Source organism: Bos indicus, chromosome 9 (genome assembly GCF_029378745.1).
Source record: "Bos indicus isolate NIAB-ARS_2022 breed Sahiwal x Tharparkar chromosome 9, NIAB-ARS_B.indTharparkar_mat_pri_1.0, whole genome shotgun sequence".
Classification (NCBI taxonomy): Eukaryota; Metazoa; Chordata; class Mammalia; order Artiodactyla; family Bovidae; genus Bos; species Bos indicus.
Genome location: NC_091768.1, coordinates 80,343,084 through 80,359,083, shown reverse-complemented (window position 1 = coordinate 80,359,083; position 16,000 = coordinate 80,343,084). Strand labels below are relative to the sequence as shown.

General features: G+C 42.1%; 1 protein-coding gene across 22 annotated transcripts in view; it reads left to right on the top strand.

The window, feature by feature from the left end:
- The window catches only part of HIVEP2 (HIVEP zinc finger 2), a 220,818-nt gene extending 206,403 nt beyond the window's left edge, over positions 1 to 14,415 (top strand). For all 22 annotated transcript variants that reach the window (XM_070796274.1, XM_070796281.1, XM_070796285.1 and 19 more), the window contains 3 exons: positions 3,455 to 3,556; positions 4,330 to 5,225; positions 11,925 to 14,415. In XM_070796274.1, the coding sequence (XP_070652375.1) occupies positions 3,455 to 3,556; positions 4,330 to 5,225; positions 11,925 to 12,749 (1,823 nt within the window). In that variant the 3' untranslated portion in view covers positions 12,750 to 14,415. The remainder of the gene's footprint in view (positions 1 to 3,454; positions 3,557 to 4,329; positions 5,226 to 11,924) is intronic.
- Positions 14,416 to 16,000: the final 1,585 nt, after the last annotated feature.

Here is a 16,000-nt window from a genome sequence, read left to right as displayed (position 1 = left end):
TCAGTAAGAGACTCCCTAGGACATAAAAATATATAAACTTTGGTTTTAAGAAATAAAGCTGATCTTTACATTACATCAGTCATTACAACTGATATTTCCTGGCCGTGTGAGTTGACTGGGTATAGCCTCCTGAAACTGTACCTGAGGAAATGTCACATGGCTAGATATTTCTATCATGCTATATTTGGCTCTGAGCTATTGTCTTGGAGTTTTAGCAGAAAATAATTTATTCTTGATAATTATCGGAGTTTCCTTGTCACCCTTTGGAAAAATACAAATGTCTTAGGATCTTGAAAAGAGCAAATCATCCTGGGAAACCCCTTGCCGATGTTCACTTCCAGCCAACTGCCTCTTGTCATATCATCTGAGTACAGAATCAGAGTGCTCTTGCAGGACTGGTACCTCCTCTTTGCCTGTGTCACTTCTCCAGACACCCTTTCCTGCCATTTTGCTGCTTTCTCTTTGCTCTAATTCTTCAGACGTTCAAGACTTCAATAAGCTAAAGTCAGGGCAGGGTCATTTCTGAGCCAGATTTCTAACTATAAACCTACCCTGAGGATGAGAGCCCAAAGCCTGAGTGCTTACTTGAAACAGGAAGAAAGAAAAATATAAGAGAAGAAACACATATGAAGATCTAAATAAACTATCTGGACTTAACTAACTTCCACATCTATCCACATACACAGATTATTTGCACCCTTACAGAAGCAGATGATTTCTATTAATTTACAGATTTTTAAATTCTTGATAATCATGTGCTGTGCTTAGTCGTGTCCAACTCTTTGTGACCCCATGGACTGTAGCCCACCAGACTCTTTTGTCCATGGCGATTCTCCAAGCAAGAATACTGGAGTGGGGTGCCATGCCCTCCTCCGGGGGATCTTCCCAACCCAGGTCTTCCTCATTACAGGTGGAGTCTTTACCATCTGAGCCACCAGGGAAACCCAAGAATACTGGAGTGGGTAACCTATCCCTTCTCCAGGAGAACCTCCCTACCCAGGAATCGAATCAGGTTCTCCTCCATTGCAAGTGGATTCTTAACCAGCTGAACTACCACGGAAACTCATGATAATTTGTCCATAAGAATTTTTGAGATCTTTAGAAAAATTAGAGGTATAATTTTTTGGTATGTAAGAGCAATATGGGCCAAGAAATATTTCCATGTTTGGAGTTACAAAAATAGCACATTAAATTTGTAGGTATATAAGCAATAAGCCACATGTTAAGGATTCCTTGGTGGCTCAGATGGTAAAGAGTTTGCCTAAAATGCAGGAGACCCGAGTTCAATCCCTGGGGTCAGGAAAATTCCCTGGAGAAGGAAATGGCGACCCACTCCAGTATTCTTGCCTGGAAAAACCCATGGACAGAGGAGCCTGGGGGGCTACAGTCCATAGGGTCGCAAAGAGTCAGACACAACTAAGTGACTTCACTTCCCCTAATTAAAAAATAAAGTAATATAAACAAAATAATAAACAACCATGCCCCAGTTTAGAGTTGTGGCTCATGTATTACATTAATAGTAAGCCAAAAACTCCTGCAAGAAGAACAAACTATTTTAGCAGGCTGGAGTTTCTGCCTGGATTCAGTGAGCCTACTCTTAAAGCATTTGCTGCTCTGTGACTAAAGCAGTGTCAAAGAACAAAGATAACAGGGCCCTTATAGCTGAATTAGTTCCTGAATTTCTTTTGATTAGTTATATATATGATGTGGAATGGGCTTTCCGTGTAGCTCAGCTGGTAAAGAATCTGCCTGTAATGCAGGAGACCCCAGTTTGATTCCTGGGTCAGGAAGTTCCCCTGGAGAGGGGATAGGCTACACACTCCAGTATTTTGGGGGCTTCCCTGGTGGCTCAGATTGTAAAGAATTCCCCTGCAATGTGGAAGACCTGGGTTCAATCCCTGGTTTGGGAAGATCCCCTGGAGGAGAACATGGCAACCCACTCCAGTATTTTTGCCTGGGAAATCTCGTGGACAGAGGAGCTTGAAGGGCTGCAATTCATGGGGTTGCAAAGAGTTGAACACAATTTAGCGACTGAGCATGCACACATAGAAACACACATACATACGTAATTAGGTACATGTATAATTATACAATCAGCCCTCCTTATCTATGAACTCTGAACCTACAGATACAGAGGGCATTATACTATACCATTTATACTATACATAAGGGACAGTTATATATAACTATCGGAGAAGGCAATGGCACCCGACTCCAGTACTCTTGCTTGGAAAATCCCATGGATGGAGGAGCCTGGTAGGCTGTAGTCCATGGGGTCGCTAAGACTCGGACACGACTGAGCAACTTCCCTTTCACTTTTCACTTTCGTGCATTGGAGAAGGAAATGGCAACCCACTCCAGTGTTCTTGCCTGGAGAATCCCAGGGACAGGGTAGCCCGGTGGGCTTCCATCCATGGGGTCGCACAGAGTGGGACATGACTGAAGCGACTTAGCAGCAGCAGCATATATAAGTATCTGTGTATGGAAGATGCAAGAGTTTGGGCTTGTGCTGTGTCGCTTCAGTCGTGTTTGGACTGTAGCCAAACCCAATGGACTGTAGCCCACCAGGCTCCTCTGTTCATGGGATCTTCCAGGCAGAAATATTGGTGTGGGTTGCCATTTCCTACTCCAGGGGATCTTTCCCACTCAGGGATCAAACCCGAGTCTGTTATGGCTCCTGCATTGGCAGGCATGTTCTTTATCACTAGCAACCTGGGAAGCTGTATCACCATCATAATACATTCTTTGTTCTTAGAACAGTGGGAGTTTCAAGGTAAATAAGAAAGGAATTTTGCTGCTCTGGAACTTTAGAAGTTGCTGTCATAAACTCTGTTGATATATGTCAGATAGATAGAAGCTAAATACTAAGATTAATGTTCCCAATAAGTAGTTAGCTAAATATTTGTTTGGATCTTTGAATTTATTTACAGGATTGGCCCCAACATCAGTTTGCGTTAATTTTTTCTTCTGACACGTGAGCATCCTGCCAGTTTAATCTGTATCTGATTGATGACAGAAGGTCTGGGGTCCAGGGACTATGTTGATTACAATAGTTTATTCTGAAATTGCTCAGAGATGTGTGACCCAGCTTGCGTCACCCTCTTGATGTGGAGCCCAAGAAGGCAGACCCAATTGGGCCAAAGGTATTAGGTCCTCTCTCAGCCAGAAAAGCCTGGGATTCTCAGTCATACTTGAGTCTACACTTGAAATAATATGAGCCTAGACTTCCACAGGTCTAGAACAAAGACAGCCTGAGAATGGGCTGAAGCTGTCAGGGGGTTCATATCTTCAGAAGCCAAATTGTTCCTCTTAAGTTTGAGGCAAGGAGCAGGGGGTGGGAACAAATTTGTGTTATCTCAAGTTAGTTCATTTCACACTGAATTTTGGAGCAGTCATCACATTTTGGTAACCAATTAATTGCTCTTTTTTTTTTTTTTTTGGCTGTATTTTCTAGGAAACCTAACGAAGCATATGAAATCTAAAGCACACATGAAGAAATGCCTGGAGTTGGGAGTCTCAATGACATCAGTCGATGACACCGAAACCGAGGAAGCAGGTATTCACACTTGAGTTGACTGACCTCTTTACTGTGCATGCTGGAGCTTTGCGGCCAAGGTGGTAAAATAAATATAGGTATTAAAAAAAAAAACTGATCACGTTTCATTTTACTAAATACTAAACAGAGAAGAGAAGTCTGACGCATTGAATTGCTTGAGACTTAATGAAAAGAAATGCATTTCAGTTTTGGCTGAAGAAGTAGAAATGCCTTACTGTGAAAATAATTTTATCATTATTAGAACAGAACCATAAAGGAAATCTAATTGCATTTAAGTTATAATGGTGATTTAAATCTTATGATGATACTTTTTGGGAAATTTGCAAAGCATTTTAATGTCTTATTTTTTTGATCAAGAGGAAATCTAGTAGAAAAAAAATGTCCACCAGTAACCTCAGTAGAAAATCTGGGAATCAGCTGGACTTCCTGACTTGTAGAGACAGGTTCTTGCTTTTCTTTTTCCTCTAATATCATCATTAACAACATTATGTATCTACTTATTGAGGGTTTTCTATGAGTGGTGTGATGCCTGAGCTAAAAGTTCCTACTCTGGAGGCCATATTGTAGGTGGGAATGAAACCAGATAGCTACATAAAAAGATAAGAACCAACCAGTGTCACAGAGGTAAGTGCTCATGTTATAGGAGTTCAGAGATGACCACCTCTAGGGGCTAGAGGATTGAGGAAAGCTTTTGCAAAGAGATGGCATCTGAATGAGCTTCTAACCTTCTTGTTTGAATCTTGATGTTCACTCTCTTTGTTCAATTGCTTCAGAAACAATGGAAGATTTGCACAAGGCAAGTGAGAAGCACAGCATGTCCAGCATTTCAACTGATCATCAGTTCTCAGATGCTGAAGAATCGGATGGTGAAGATGGAGATGATAATGACGATGACGACGAAGATGATGAAGACTTTGATGACCAAGGAGATTTGACACCAAAAACAAGATCAAGAAGCACCAGTCCCCAGCCTCCTAGATTCTCCTCCTTGCCGGTGAATGTTGGCGCTGTGCCCCACGGGGTTCCTTCCGATAGCTCCCTGGGGCATTCTTCATTGATCAGCTATTTGGTTACGTTGCCAAGTATTCAGGTTACTCAGCTGATGACACCAAGTGACTCATGTGAAGATACTCAGATGACAGAATACCAGAGGTTATTCCAGAGCAAAAGTACAGACTCAGAACCAGACAAAGACAGGTTAGACATCCCCAGTTGTATGGATGAAGACTGCATGCTGTCTTCAGAGCCGGGCTCCTCCCCACGGGACTTCTCACCCTCCAGCCGCCATTCCTCTCCAGGATATGATTCTTCACCCTGTCGAGATAATTCACCAAAGAGGTGTCTGATACCCAAAGGGGATTTGTCACCCAGAAGACATTTGTCACCTAGGAGAGATCTGTCACCCATGCGACATCTTTCACCAAGAAAGGAAGCTGCCTTGAGAAGAGAGATGTCACAGAGAGATGTTTCGCCAAGAAGGCATCTGTCCCCAAGGAGGCCAGTGTCACCTGGGAAAGAAATCATGGCCAGGAGGGACCTCTCTCCCAGGAGAGAGAGAAGATACATGACCACCATAAGAGCACCATCTCCCAGAAGGGCTTTATACCACAACCCACCGTTGTCCATGGGGCAGTATTTGCAAGCAGAGCCAATTGTATTGGGGCCTCCTGTAAGTATCCTTAGTTTTCTCTTTCTAATATATAAGCCCAAGCTCATTGGAGCCTCTTGATGACACACTGGTGTGAAATTTACTATGACATGGGTATCTCTCATGGGGAGGAGTGAACTTGGTTACTGAAAATAGCAGGAAGGCATTTTTATCACATGCTATTGTCAATCACATGGCTATGGCGTTACCCCAAGTGTAGTATTGCATCAGAGAAGAGCATTTCAATCTGGTAATGACAGGTGAGATCTTTCCGAATGCTTTCTAAGCTTAACTCATTATATATAGGCAGGAGTTAAAACCTTGGCATGAGTGGAAAAGGTAAAAAGTCTTTGGAATGACATGACTGCCTAGACAGACAGTCTGAGGGATATTTAGGTATCATTTATCTAACTCTCTACCAGGTGAAAATTCTGATTCAGGCATTAGCATTGACTTTCAATCAAAAAAAAATTTTAAATAAACTAATTACTTTGCTGATAGTGAGTGGATGTGTGAAACCAGTAAGGGACCAGGAAAGGGGAGAGTGAACCCTGTGGTATAAATGAAAGGCATGAACATGCCTGCTTTTCTTGCTGGTCCCACCACCTCCTGTTACCAAGAGCCCTTGTTCAGTGATATTGTGAGCTCACAAAGTGGGCAGTCGGAAGAGGTAAGGGAGAAAGCATCAGAGGAGATTTCTGTGGACGCCCTCATTATAGATTAAGATAACAACAGTAGCAATCATGAATGAAATGTGGGCAGTAGGGCTTAATGCACATCCATAGAAGAGGATCAGCCCTGCCTCACTTCACCAACATGATAGATCTTGATGTCTTTTTCAACTTGTGTGAAAAAAAAAAAAAAACGAAAGAAGCAGGCACCTAGCATACCTAGCGTAGACAGAGGAAGGATACCTTTGGAGTTTGGCTACTTTAAATGTGCTTTTTGTTTCCTGGGCTCTATTCGTGGCCATTCTCTCTTTGCTCTGGATTTCCATCATGTGGGTCGTCACTGCCCTTCACAGCCAAGGAAGACTACCAGCTGTCAGCTCTGCCGTCTTATCACGGCCCTAGTGATCAGCTTCCCCTCTCTCATCTTCTTTTCACCATCCTGAATTAGATGCTTAGATTCACATTTTGAGCTTTAGGAAAACTCCCTGCTGCATTCTACTCCCCAGCCCCAAGCCCCTCTTTACAAGGCTGCCACCAGCATAGCCTCAGGGTACAATGACTGTAGAAACATGCATAGCAATCAAGACATAACTTCGCTGCTGAGCTAATAAATTAGCCAGCTAAGAAAAAGAGGGGCATTTCCTCAGGTTTTTGAGTCTTAGTGGTACCAAGTAGTAAGGAGGGCTCTTCTGAAGTTCATGCTATTGAAGGATAGAGTGAGAAGTCACTTTCATACCAGAATACCACATCTGGGGTGGAAAATGCTTTTTCTGGTATTTGTTGTTCAGTCACTAAGTCGTGTCTGACTCTTTGTGACCCCATGGATTGCAGCACACCAGGCTTCCCTGTCCTTCACTATCTCCAGAGTTTGCTCAGACTCATGTCCATTGAGTTGATGATGCCATGTCATTCTCTGTCATCCCCTTCTCCTCCTGCCCTTAGCTGTTCCCAGCATCAGGGTCTTTTCCAATGAGTCAGCTCTTTGCAACAGGTGGCCAAAGGATTGGAGCTTTGGCTTCAGTATCAGTCCCTCCAGTGAATATTCAGGGTTGATTTCATTGACTGCTTTGATCTCCTTGCAGTCCAAGGGACTCTCAAGAGTCTTCTCGGGCACCACAGTTCAAAAGCATCAGTTCTTTGGTGCTCAGCCTTCTATATGGTTCACCTCTCACATCTGTACATGACTACTTGAGAAACCATAGATTTGACTAGATGAACCTTTGTTGACAAAGTGATGTCCCTGCTTTTTAGTAATCTGTCTAGGTTTGTCATGGCTTTTCTTCCAAGGAGCAAGCGTCTTTTAATTTCATAACTGCAGTCACCATCCACGGTGATTTTGGAGCCCACAAAAATAAAGTCTGTCACTGTTGCCATTTTTTCCCCATCTATTTGCCATGAAGTGATGGGACTGGATGCCATGACCTTAGTTTTCTTAATGTTGAGTATTAAGCCAGCTTTTTCACTCTCCTCTTTCACCTTCATCAAGAGGCTCTTTAGTTCCTCTTTGCTTTCTGTCATTAAGGTGGTGTCATGTGCATATTTGAGACTGGTGATATTTCTCCTGGCAATCTTGATTCCAGCCTGTGATTCATCCAGCCTGGCATTTCACATGATGTACTCTGCATATACGTTAAATAAGCAGAGTAATAATTACAGCCTTGATGTACTCTTTTCCCAACTTAAACAAGTCCATTGTTCCATGTCCGGTTCTAACTGTTGCTTCTTAATCTGCATACAGATTTCTCAGGAGGCAGGTAAGGTGGCCTGGTACTCCCATCTCTTGAAGAATTGTCCACAGTTTGTTGCCATCCACACGGTCAAGGCTTTAGCATAGTCAATGAAGCAGAAGTAGATGTTTTTCTGGAATTCCCTTGTTTTTTCTATGATCGAATGGATATTGCCAGTTTGATCTCTGGTTAGACCCAATGGTGCTGTGGAGTGTGTGAGCTGAGGCTCCCCCATTCTAATTGGCCTAGTGGGTCAAAACTCTGATATTTGGGAGATGTTGGAGTATATCCAGTCATCTGTAGGCATAAAAAATAATGCTTTGGTGCCAACACAGTATTGTTATTAAAAAATAATAGCAACTCACAGTCACTTTGGGCAAAGGAAGCAAAGAAGTGGACTTAAAGACTTCATCTAATTTTTGGATCTCTGCCCAGAAAGTTGTTTTTGAAAAGAGATTGGTTTTATTAGTGATTGAATTTGTATTTTTTTTTCATACCAGTTCACCTGGATATTTAACAAAATTGTTGAACTTTACCATTTATGAAGCCCAAGTGTTGAGCTTTTGCTCTATTACCCAGTTTAATTCTCTGTAGACAGTTCTTAACATGCTACTTTGCTCATGTGATAGGAAAGAATAGCCCTTGGAATCCTTCCTTAAGCAGGGACGCTTGGTCTCTGATGCTTCCCATTTGATGCTTTAGCACTCTGTTTTTGAGGGGCAGCAGAGAATTTTTGTCTTTCTATGATGTATGGACAAGATTCTCATTGTGAAAAAGAATCAGTGATCCTTTAAGGAGTACTTCTCCTGACTGCTGTAGTAGATGAGTGCTTCCCTCTCTCTGAAGAATGTATGTTGTTCTTCTTCAGTCACTAAGTCGTGTCCAGCTCTCTGTGACCCCATGGATTGCAGCATGCCAGGTTTCCCTGTCCTTCACTATCTCCCAGAGTTTGCTCGGACTCTCATGTTCATTGAGCAGATGATGCTATCCAGCCGTCTTATGTATGAACGTATTAAATTGGAATAACCCTAAAGATAATTATTTTTGATAGAAATTCTGTTAGCAATACCTGTGGTTTAACATTGACCAAGCGCTCACAGGGCAGTTACTCTGGCATTGAAAGGACCTGGTAGCCAAGCATGGCACACTCGTTATCTGCTTCAGCCTGTAGTGGTAGGTTCCAGGGAGCAAGTTTGGAGGAGATGATATGCAGTCACTGAGATTCTAGAACCCTTCTATTTCTGCTCTAGTGTCCTTTGGTTAATTTTCATTTTAAAATAGATGCTAGGTAGGTAGGTAGATAGGTAGATGGATGGATAGATAAAGAGAAAAGCAAAGAAGAAATAAAGAGAGGGAAGAAAGGAGGGAGGGAAGAAGGACAGAAGGAAGAAAGGAAGGAAGAGGAAGAGAGAAAGTCTTTTATTCATTCGTTCAGTAAATATTTTTTGAGGGTTTAATCATATGTGGCTCAGTGATGATGGTGGAAAAATTGTATGGTTTCTGGCCTCATCCTTTTTAAACAAGAATTGTTCCTTTTCCACTTTTAAAGTTTTGGTAGATAAATAGCGAGGAGACAAAGAAAGTGCGTCCTGGTCCTCAGTGCAGAGCGTCCGTGGACACTGTCTAGAACAAGCGCCATGACTTGGTTCCAGCCCTTGCTCTCTGTGTGGTCTTGGGCAAGTCACTTAACCTCTTGGGCAGTTTTTTCATCTGTTTGTGGCAGCCAGGGAGGTGGGCCAAGTAGACTTCTGTCCTTGAAGGAACTTACCATTCAGCTGTAAGGAATGTAGTGAGCTAACAGCCTCCTGATGTTCGAACCTTCAGGATAGACCTCCGTTTTCAAGCCAAGGCCACGTTCTCCCCTGCAGCCTCTATCAGTGGCTGAGCCTGGATCAGTTCCAGCTGACCCCCTGCTTCCTCTCCCTGTTAGCGCCACATACCTTATATCCCTGCTCCCCCATCACCAACCCCAGCCGGAACTCCTGTACCTCTACCTCCTTCTTATCCTTTGCTTCCAGAGGATCTACTGACACTGTTGAAAAGATGAGTTGGGGTAAATATTTGGTACATAGGATACAGATAGATATACACACACATATGCATACACTTAGCACAACCCACACAGGCATTCATTATTCATATTTCTGTGTCAAGATTTTTAAGTAAGATGGGAGTTTATTCATATTAAAATGGTAAGGCTCAAATTGTAAAACAAGATAAGGTTGCAAATGAAGTAAAAATTTGAGTAGAAAAATCTTTTGGAGAGTTATTTGGAAGGTGAAGAAGGGGTGAGTCTGAGGACAAAGAGTATGTGAAAGGCTTGGCAGTATCCGGAGCCATGGAAGTGGTTACATGATAGGAATTGTACACTTGCTTCTGTGGTTGTAATCATTTAATGTCTGGTCAGTAAAAGTCTGAATATAACACTTGTATTCTTAACACAAAATTCTATTGGCTTTTGAACAGATTGAATACATCCTATTTTTAGAGGACACTTCATCACTCGCTTTGTTGGACTTGAGTCAGAGATCTTATGAAATAGGACAGCTCTGTCTTTGGCTGCCTCACAAACCCCCATTCTGATTAGGTATATACCGTGGACATCACAGAATAGCAACCAGAGGCAAGATGGAAAAAGAGCCAAACTATGTTTTATTTCAAACTTTACATCTGTGATCGTTGTGATCCAAAGAAGACTGATTTGGTTACATTCACAGGTGGTTATTGTAGGCATTATGATCTTCCACCTTACCTAGTGTTGGATGAAGTAAACATGCCTTTTTTAAACCAGAGCAGATAAATGCAAGAGGGATTTTTTTAGTCGTATTTAATGATTTCTTTCTCATACCACAGAATTCTCCCCTTACCTAGCTTATGAGGTCCTTAGCTTATGAGGATTGATGTTTACATGATTTCTCCTGCACTTTCAGCACAAGTCATTTGTTTTTGGCTTGAATAAGGTGAAGCCTAGAACAGGGTAAGGGCCAAGAATGGTACAGAGTAGCAGAAATGATGGATAATTTATCATTCCTAACCTGGTCTCACAATCTAATTAGAACTGGATGAATCATTAATGGTATAGAGCACATCTTGCATTTTTGACCTGAAACATTCTTAGAATGATGGCACAGTGGTAAAGAATCTGCCTGCAATGCAGGAGACACAGGTTCAATACCTGGGTTGGGAAGATCCTCTGGAGAAGGAAATGGCAACCCACTCTAGTATTCTTGCTTAGAGAATCCCATGAACAGAGGAGCCTAGCGGGGTACAGTCCATGGGGTCACAAAGAGTCAGACATGACTGAGTGACTAACCATGCATGCATTAAAAGGATGAATCTCAATTAATTGAAGCTTTGTCATCTCATTTAAACCTGATAATCTCACAGTTAGGGTAGGTTTTGCTATAGAAACAATTATACAAAATGGGTTCTCCGTTTTCAGGACTGGGACCATGAAATCTGGATTTCTGGCCCAAAACCTTAAATGTCCTAATTTATTAATTGCCAAGAAGATTTTTAAGTGGAAATAATAACACAGAAAAATTAAAATACAGTTATTTCTGGTTCCCAGCCACATAGTCTATTATAAATTATAACTATTTGAAATACTTAACATTAACTACTTTGATGCATAGTTTTCATACAAAATCTGGCCTTGAATTATGGTTTGATGGAGATGCTGGTGCTGATCTTCTGCCTCGATGCCTCCTGAGCAGAAATCTATTTCTTTAGAGCAGTGTCTTGCACATTGGAGGGACCAGTTTGTGTATCACCACCATTTTGTCATCTGTTCTGTAAAAGACTAAAAAAGAAAAAAAAGAGAGCTAATTTTCAAGCTTGTCACTCCATTTATATTCATCAACACTTAAGAAAAATATTAAAAATCTGTCCAGTATATAAACAGATGGTAATCGTTTAACTTTCTTTTGGATTTAAAAACTTGTTATTAGTGTTTTTTGGCTCAGTAAAGTTTTTCTGGTAATTATCCATTATTTTCTTTTCATTCTGTCTTACAAAAAAAAAAAAACACCAGAGCTGGACCGTGTCTCTGTACCTAGTGGAAAACACACTGCAGGTTTTATCACATTCCTGTTTAACAACAAAAGCAACTTTCACAGACCTACCTGCTTCATTCAAGAATCCTAAAAGACTGCGGAGCAAACCTCTTTTGTCTTGAGAAATCAAAGAGTGATAGAAAGATTAGGGAGTCTTCACGTGTTTTAAAGGAATGAGTGAGTGAGTGAGTGAATGAATGAAACAGCTTGACCTAAACGTGAGGCATGCTGGGTCCTAAGTGTTGTCTCTCTGTTTCCCCGATGCAGAATTTAAGAAGAGGATTACCTCAGGTTCCTTACTTCAGTCTCTATGGAGACCAAGAAGGTGCTTATGAACATCCAGGCTCCAGCCTTTTCCCTGAGGGTCCTAATGACTATGTCTTCAGTCATCTTCCACTCCACTCTCAGCAACAAGTGCGAGCTCCTATCCCCATGGTGCCAGTTGGTGGGATCCAAATGGTTCACTCCATACCGCCGGCCCTTTCCGGTTTACACCCTCCACCCACATTGCCTCTGCCAATGGAGGGCTCCGAGGAGAAGAGGGGAGCCTCAGGGGACTCCTTCGCCAAGGATCCCTACGCAGTCTCGAAGCAGCACGGGAAGCGGTCGCCTTACGCTCCCCAGTCATCTGGTCCACCTAGCACGCCCTCCTCTCCGCGGCTCCTGATGAAACAGAGCACTTCAGAAGACAGCCTGAATGCCACAGAGCGGGAACAGGAGGAAAACATACAGACTTGCACAAAAGCCATCGCCTCCCTCCGGATTGCCACAGAAGAGGCCGCTCTGCTTGGGGCAGATCAGTCAGCTCGGGGGCAGGCGCCTCATCAGAAACCCTTGGAAAGTGCACAGGCTAGCATTAGACACTTTAGTGGACCTGAGCCAGGTCAGCCCTGTACCTCAGCTTCCCACCCTGACTTGCATGATGGCGAAAAGGACAATTTTGGTACATCCCAGACTGCATTCGCCCACTCCACGTTTTACAGCAAGAGTTGTCTGGATGACCAACAGTCAGGCTTTCAAGAGAGCAAGGAATTACCTTCAAGCACAGAGGCAGGCAAGGAACCGGCTTCAGAAAAGAGTCAACTACATTGATCTAAGATGCATGGAGACTTTCATTTCCACATTTTCCCATTTGTTTTTGTTTTCGTTTTTCTAGAAATAGAGGTAATCAAGTTTATAGCATGCCTGTCCTAAGTTACTGGTAGTTTGCTATTATATATACTTTTGTTATATCAAAAGAATTAGGTAAATTAACAAGTCATCATGAGCCTGACCAAAACAAAATTTGAAATTAACCTATTGGGTCTGGTACTTTTAAAATTGTACAGATGTTTGTGCCTTTTCTTTACTTTGCTTATATTCTTATAAGCATTTTTTAGCAGTAATTTGTACATATTTTAGAATTTGTGTATCTGCTTTGTAATAAATGTAATTTCTTTCCTTTTTTGGACACTTGGATCTAAATGATGTAAAGCAAAACAGCATCAATATATATGTGAGGTTGCACTAAAACATATTTTTATATGATTAAAACTGAACAGCTTTTATGTACAGCTCTGATTCTGTAATACTAATATTTATTTACTTTGTTTCATAAATTGTACATTTTTTCTTAATGTTGTGGATTGCTTTTCTATGTGAAGCATGGGGTTTACTGTTGCGTAACTAGAACAAAAAATGTATATTGTAAACAAGATATTTAAACTAGAGTATCTTATTCTGCACTTATGCATTAGTTAAAAAAAAAAAGATAAAGGATGTATCAGTCAGTTCTTAACTCTTGTAAATTTTTTTGTCTCTTGTTTGCTGGATTGACTATAACTTAAGTGCTGATTGTGATTTTAAACTGATAGTACCGTAAAGCATTAAAGTAAACAATGTGCTATTGTGAGTTTTTTCAAAGCTTTATAAATCAGTTATAAATAATATTAAAAGTATTTGGTCTTATGTGAACATGTTGATCTATATACTCAACTAAAAATATGGGAAAACATTCCGCCCCATGTAAATATGTACAAGTGCATCACTGGTACAATTTTATGTAACTCAGTTGGACACTAGGTTGCCACAGACCTATGCTAGGGTGTCTTTAAAAATTAAAGTGACAAAGCACACGGGACTGTGTTGAGCTTGGTTATCGGCCGGCCCGGTGGCTTGGCAGGCAGTGCTGTGCGCTGCCCGTGGAGAAGACCTGGGCTTAACAATCTCCTTGGTTCTTGCTGCACGAGATGGTGACTGGAACTAAGGCTACTACGGAGGGGTCGCGCTTGGACTGAGAGGTGGGTGTGGAAGCGGGGAAGGGCGTGGGGACCTGCTCCCCAGCCTTTCCCGTCAGCCAGTCTGCACGGTAACAGGGTTGACATCAGCTCTGGGGGAAGCCACTTGACCCTACTGCAGAAGGGAAGAGTGTCAGACCCCTGGCTATCTCAGGGGGAATGGAAAAGAAGCTTACCAGGGGAAAGAACTTGTGGGAGGATGCTGTCTTTTGTATATAACATTCAGAATGGGCTTTGGTTAGCGTTGACGATGGGCAGAGCCTTTGTTTGTAGGTTCCGAAGAGTGGAAGGAAGGGAAGGGGTACAATACGTGGGCACACACAAACACGTGTGTGCGCACACACACACACACACACACACACACAATCTGGGTTATCTTTGTGCTATATAGTGGATTATAATTCTGTGAAACCAAGTTTGTATATTGAATTACATTAAGGAGTGTTCTTTAAAAAGAGAAATAAATATACGATTACATGCTTGAGGTGTCTAGTTTTTATGTGTTGTTTGACATTTTGATTTCCCAATTTTGTTGCTGGAGAAATGTTGATGCTACCAACATGCCATCTGTGCTTTTCACTCCTAGGCTCTGCCCATCCCAGGCTGCGCAGAGTATGAATGCCTTGAACAAGTGAGAAGGCAGTCGTTGGCTTCAGCATGTCACCTGATTAGAACAGAGAGTGGTCAGCACAGTGTGAGTTCTAGAAATGGAGTCCTTAGAACCTGGACATGGCAATGGGTGTCTGAAAAGAGTCGTGAAGAAATCAAATCATCATTTCCCCTCTGCTTCCCTCTCAGCATGCATACATGTCTGAAATTCTACTACCCGGGAAGCCTCCTGATTTTTGCTGAAATGACTGAAGGTAAAAGCCAACTGAAACCAATACACCATATAATATCCACAAATCACAGTTCTTTTATTACAAAAGAGTAGAATCTTAAATAATGGAAGTAGCTCATTAAAGGTAAAAATCTATGAGTATTTCCATTCCAGAAATCTCAAATTGGCGGATTTACAACTTACCTATGATGTTTTATAAGCCAGGCTGTCTCTTTAAAACTATGTTTTACAAAGGTGATTTAAAGGCCACCATGGCCAGCCTAATATCCATCTCTCACAGAGAAGAATCCTTGAAACATTTAATTGCATAGGGTGATTTGTGTGTTTTACTCCTCACTTATGTGTGTGTGTGTGTGTGTGATCCCAGGTCAAATCAAATGCTCTGCTTCTTCCTCTGATTCATTGCATGTATTCACTTGCTCATAAAACAGTTTTTGAATCCCTACTATGAACTGGGTGCTATAATGCGCATTTAGGGTGGATAAGAGTATTCCTGCCATCAAGGAGACCAAATAGAGAAATGATATGTGAATAAATGTGTGCAGTATGCTATTAGTGCTAAAATAATGGTACATTTGATGTATTTTGCAATCACAAAGGAGCAACCACCCTGCTGAGAATGGAAGGAGGGATGGAGCAGGCTTCTTTGCAGAGGTGGTCCTGGAGCATTACCAACCAGGGTTCTTGGCCTTCTTAATCAATAGAAATTGCTGAGTTCAGACAAGAAATCCTGGCAAGGTTTCACTGGGGACGCCTGCTGCAGCACAGAGAAGTGAGAAGAACCAGCAGGTGCCTGTGCTTGTCCGCTTGCTGGGAGGGAGCAAGCTGGTACCTTGTACGAGGCGAGGGTAGGTGTGGGTCCAGGGGGCGGGCTGGAGTGGTGGCTTAGTTGGTTTGCCCACCCTTTCCGTGGTCATGTACAGAGGGTATGCCCAGTACTCTGCTTTGGTTCCCAAATCCCTGCTTTTGTCCCAGCTCTTCAGAAGTGACCATTGGGCTTCTTGGTCTTTCTGCACCTTGTTCTCCATAATTTGTCCCAACTGTCTATTTCTAGTCCTTTATAACTTCATTGTATTTCATTGCTCAAGGAGACGTTTGCTTAGGTGCAAGCACTGGAGCAAACAGTCCCAGGTCCCAGGTCTCATCCTAACAATTTATTGACTTATTCAATAGATAAACTTCACCATGGCCACTGGGACACTGTTCTGTGTGCTAGGTGCACGGTA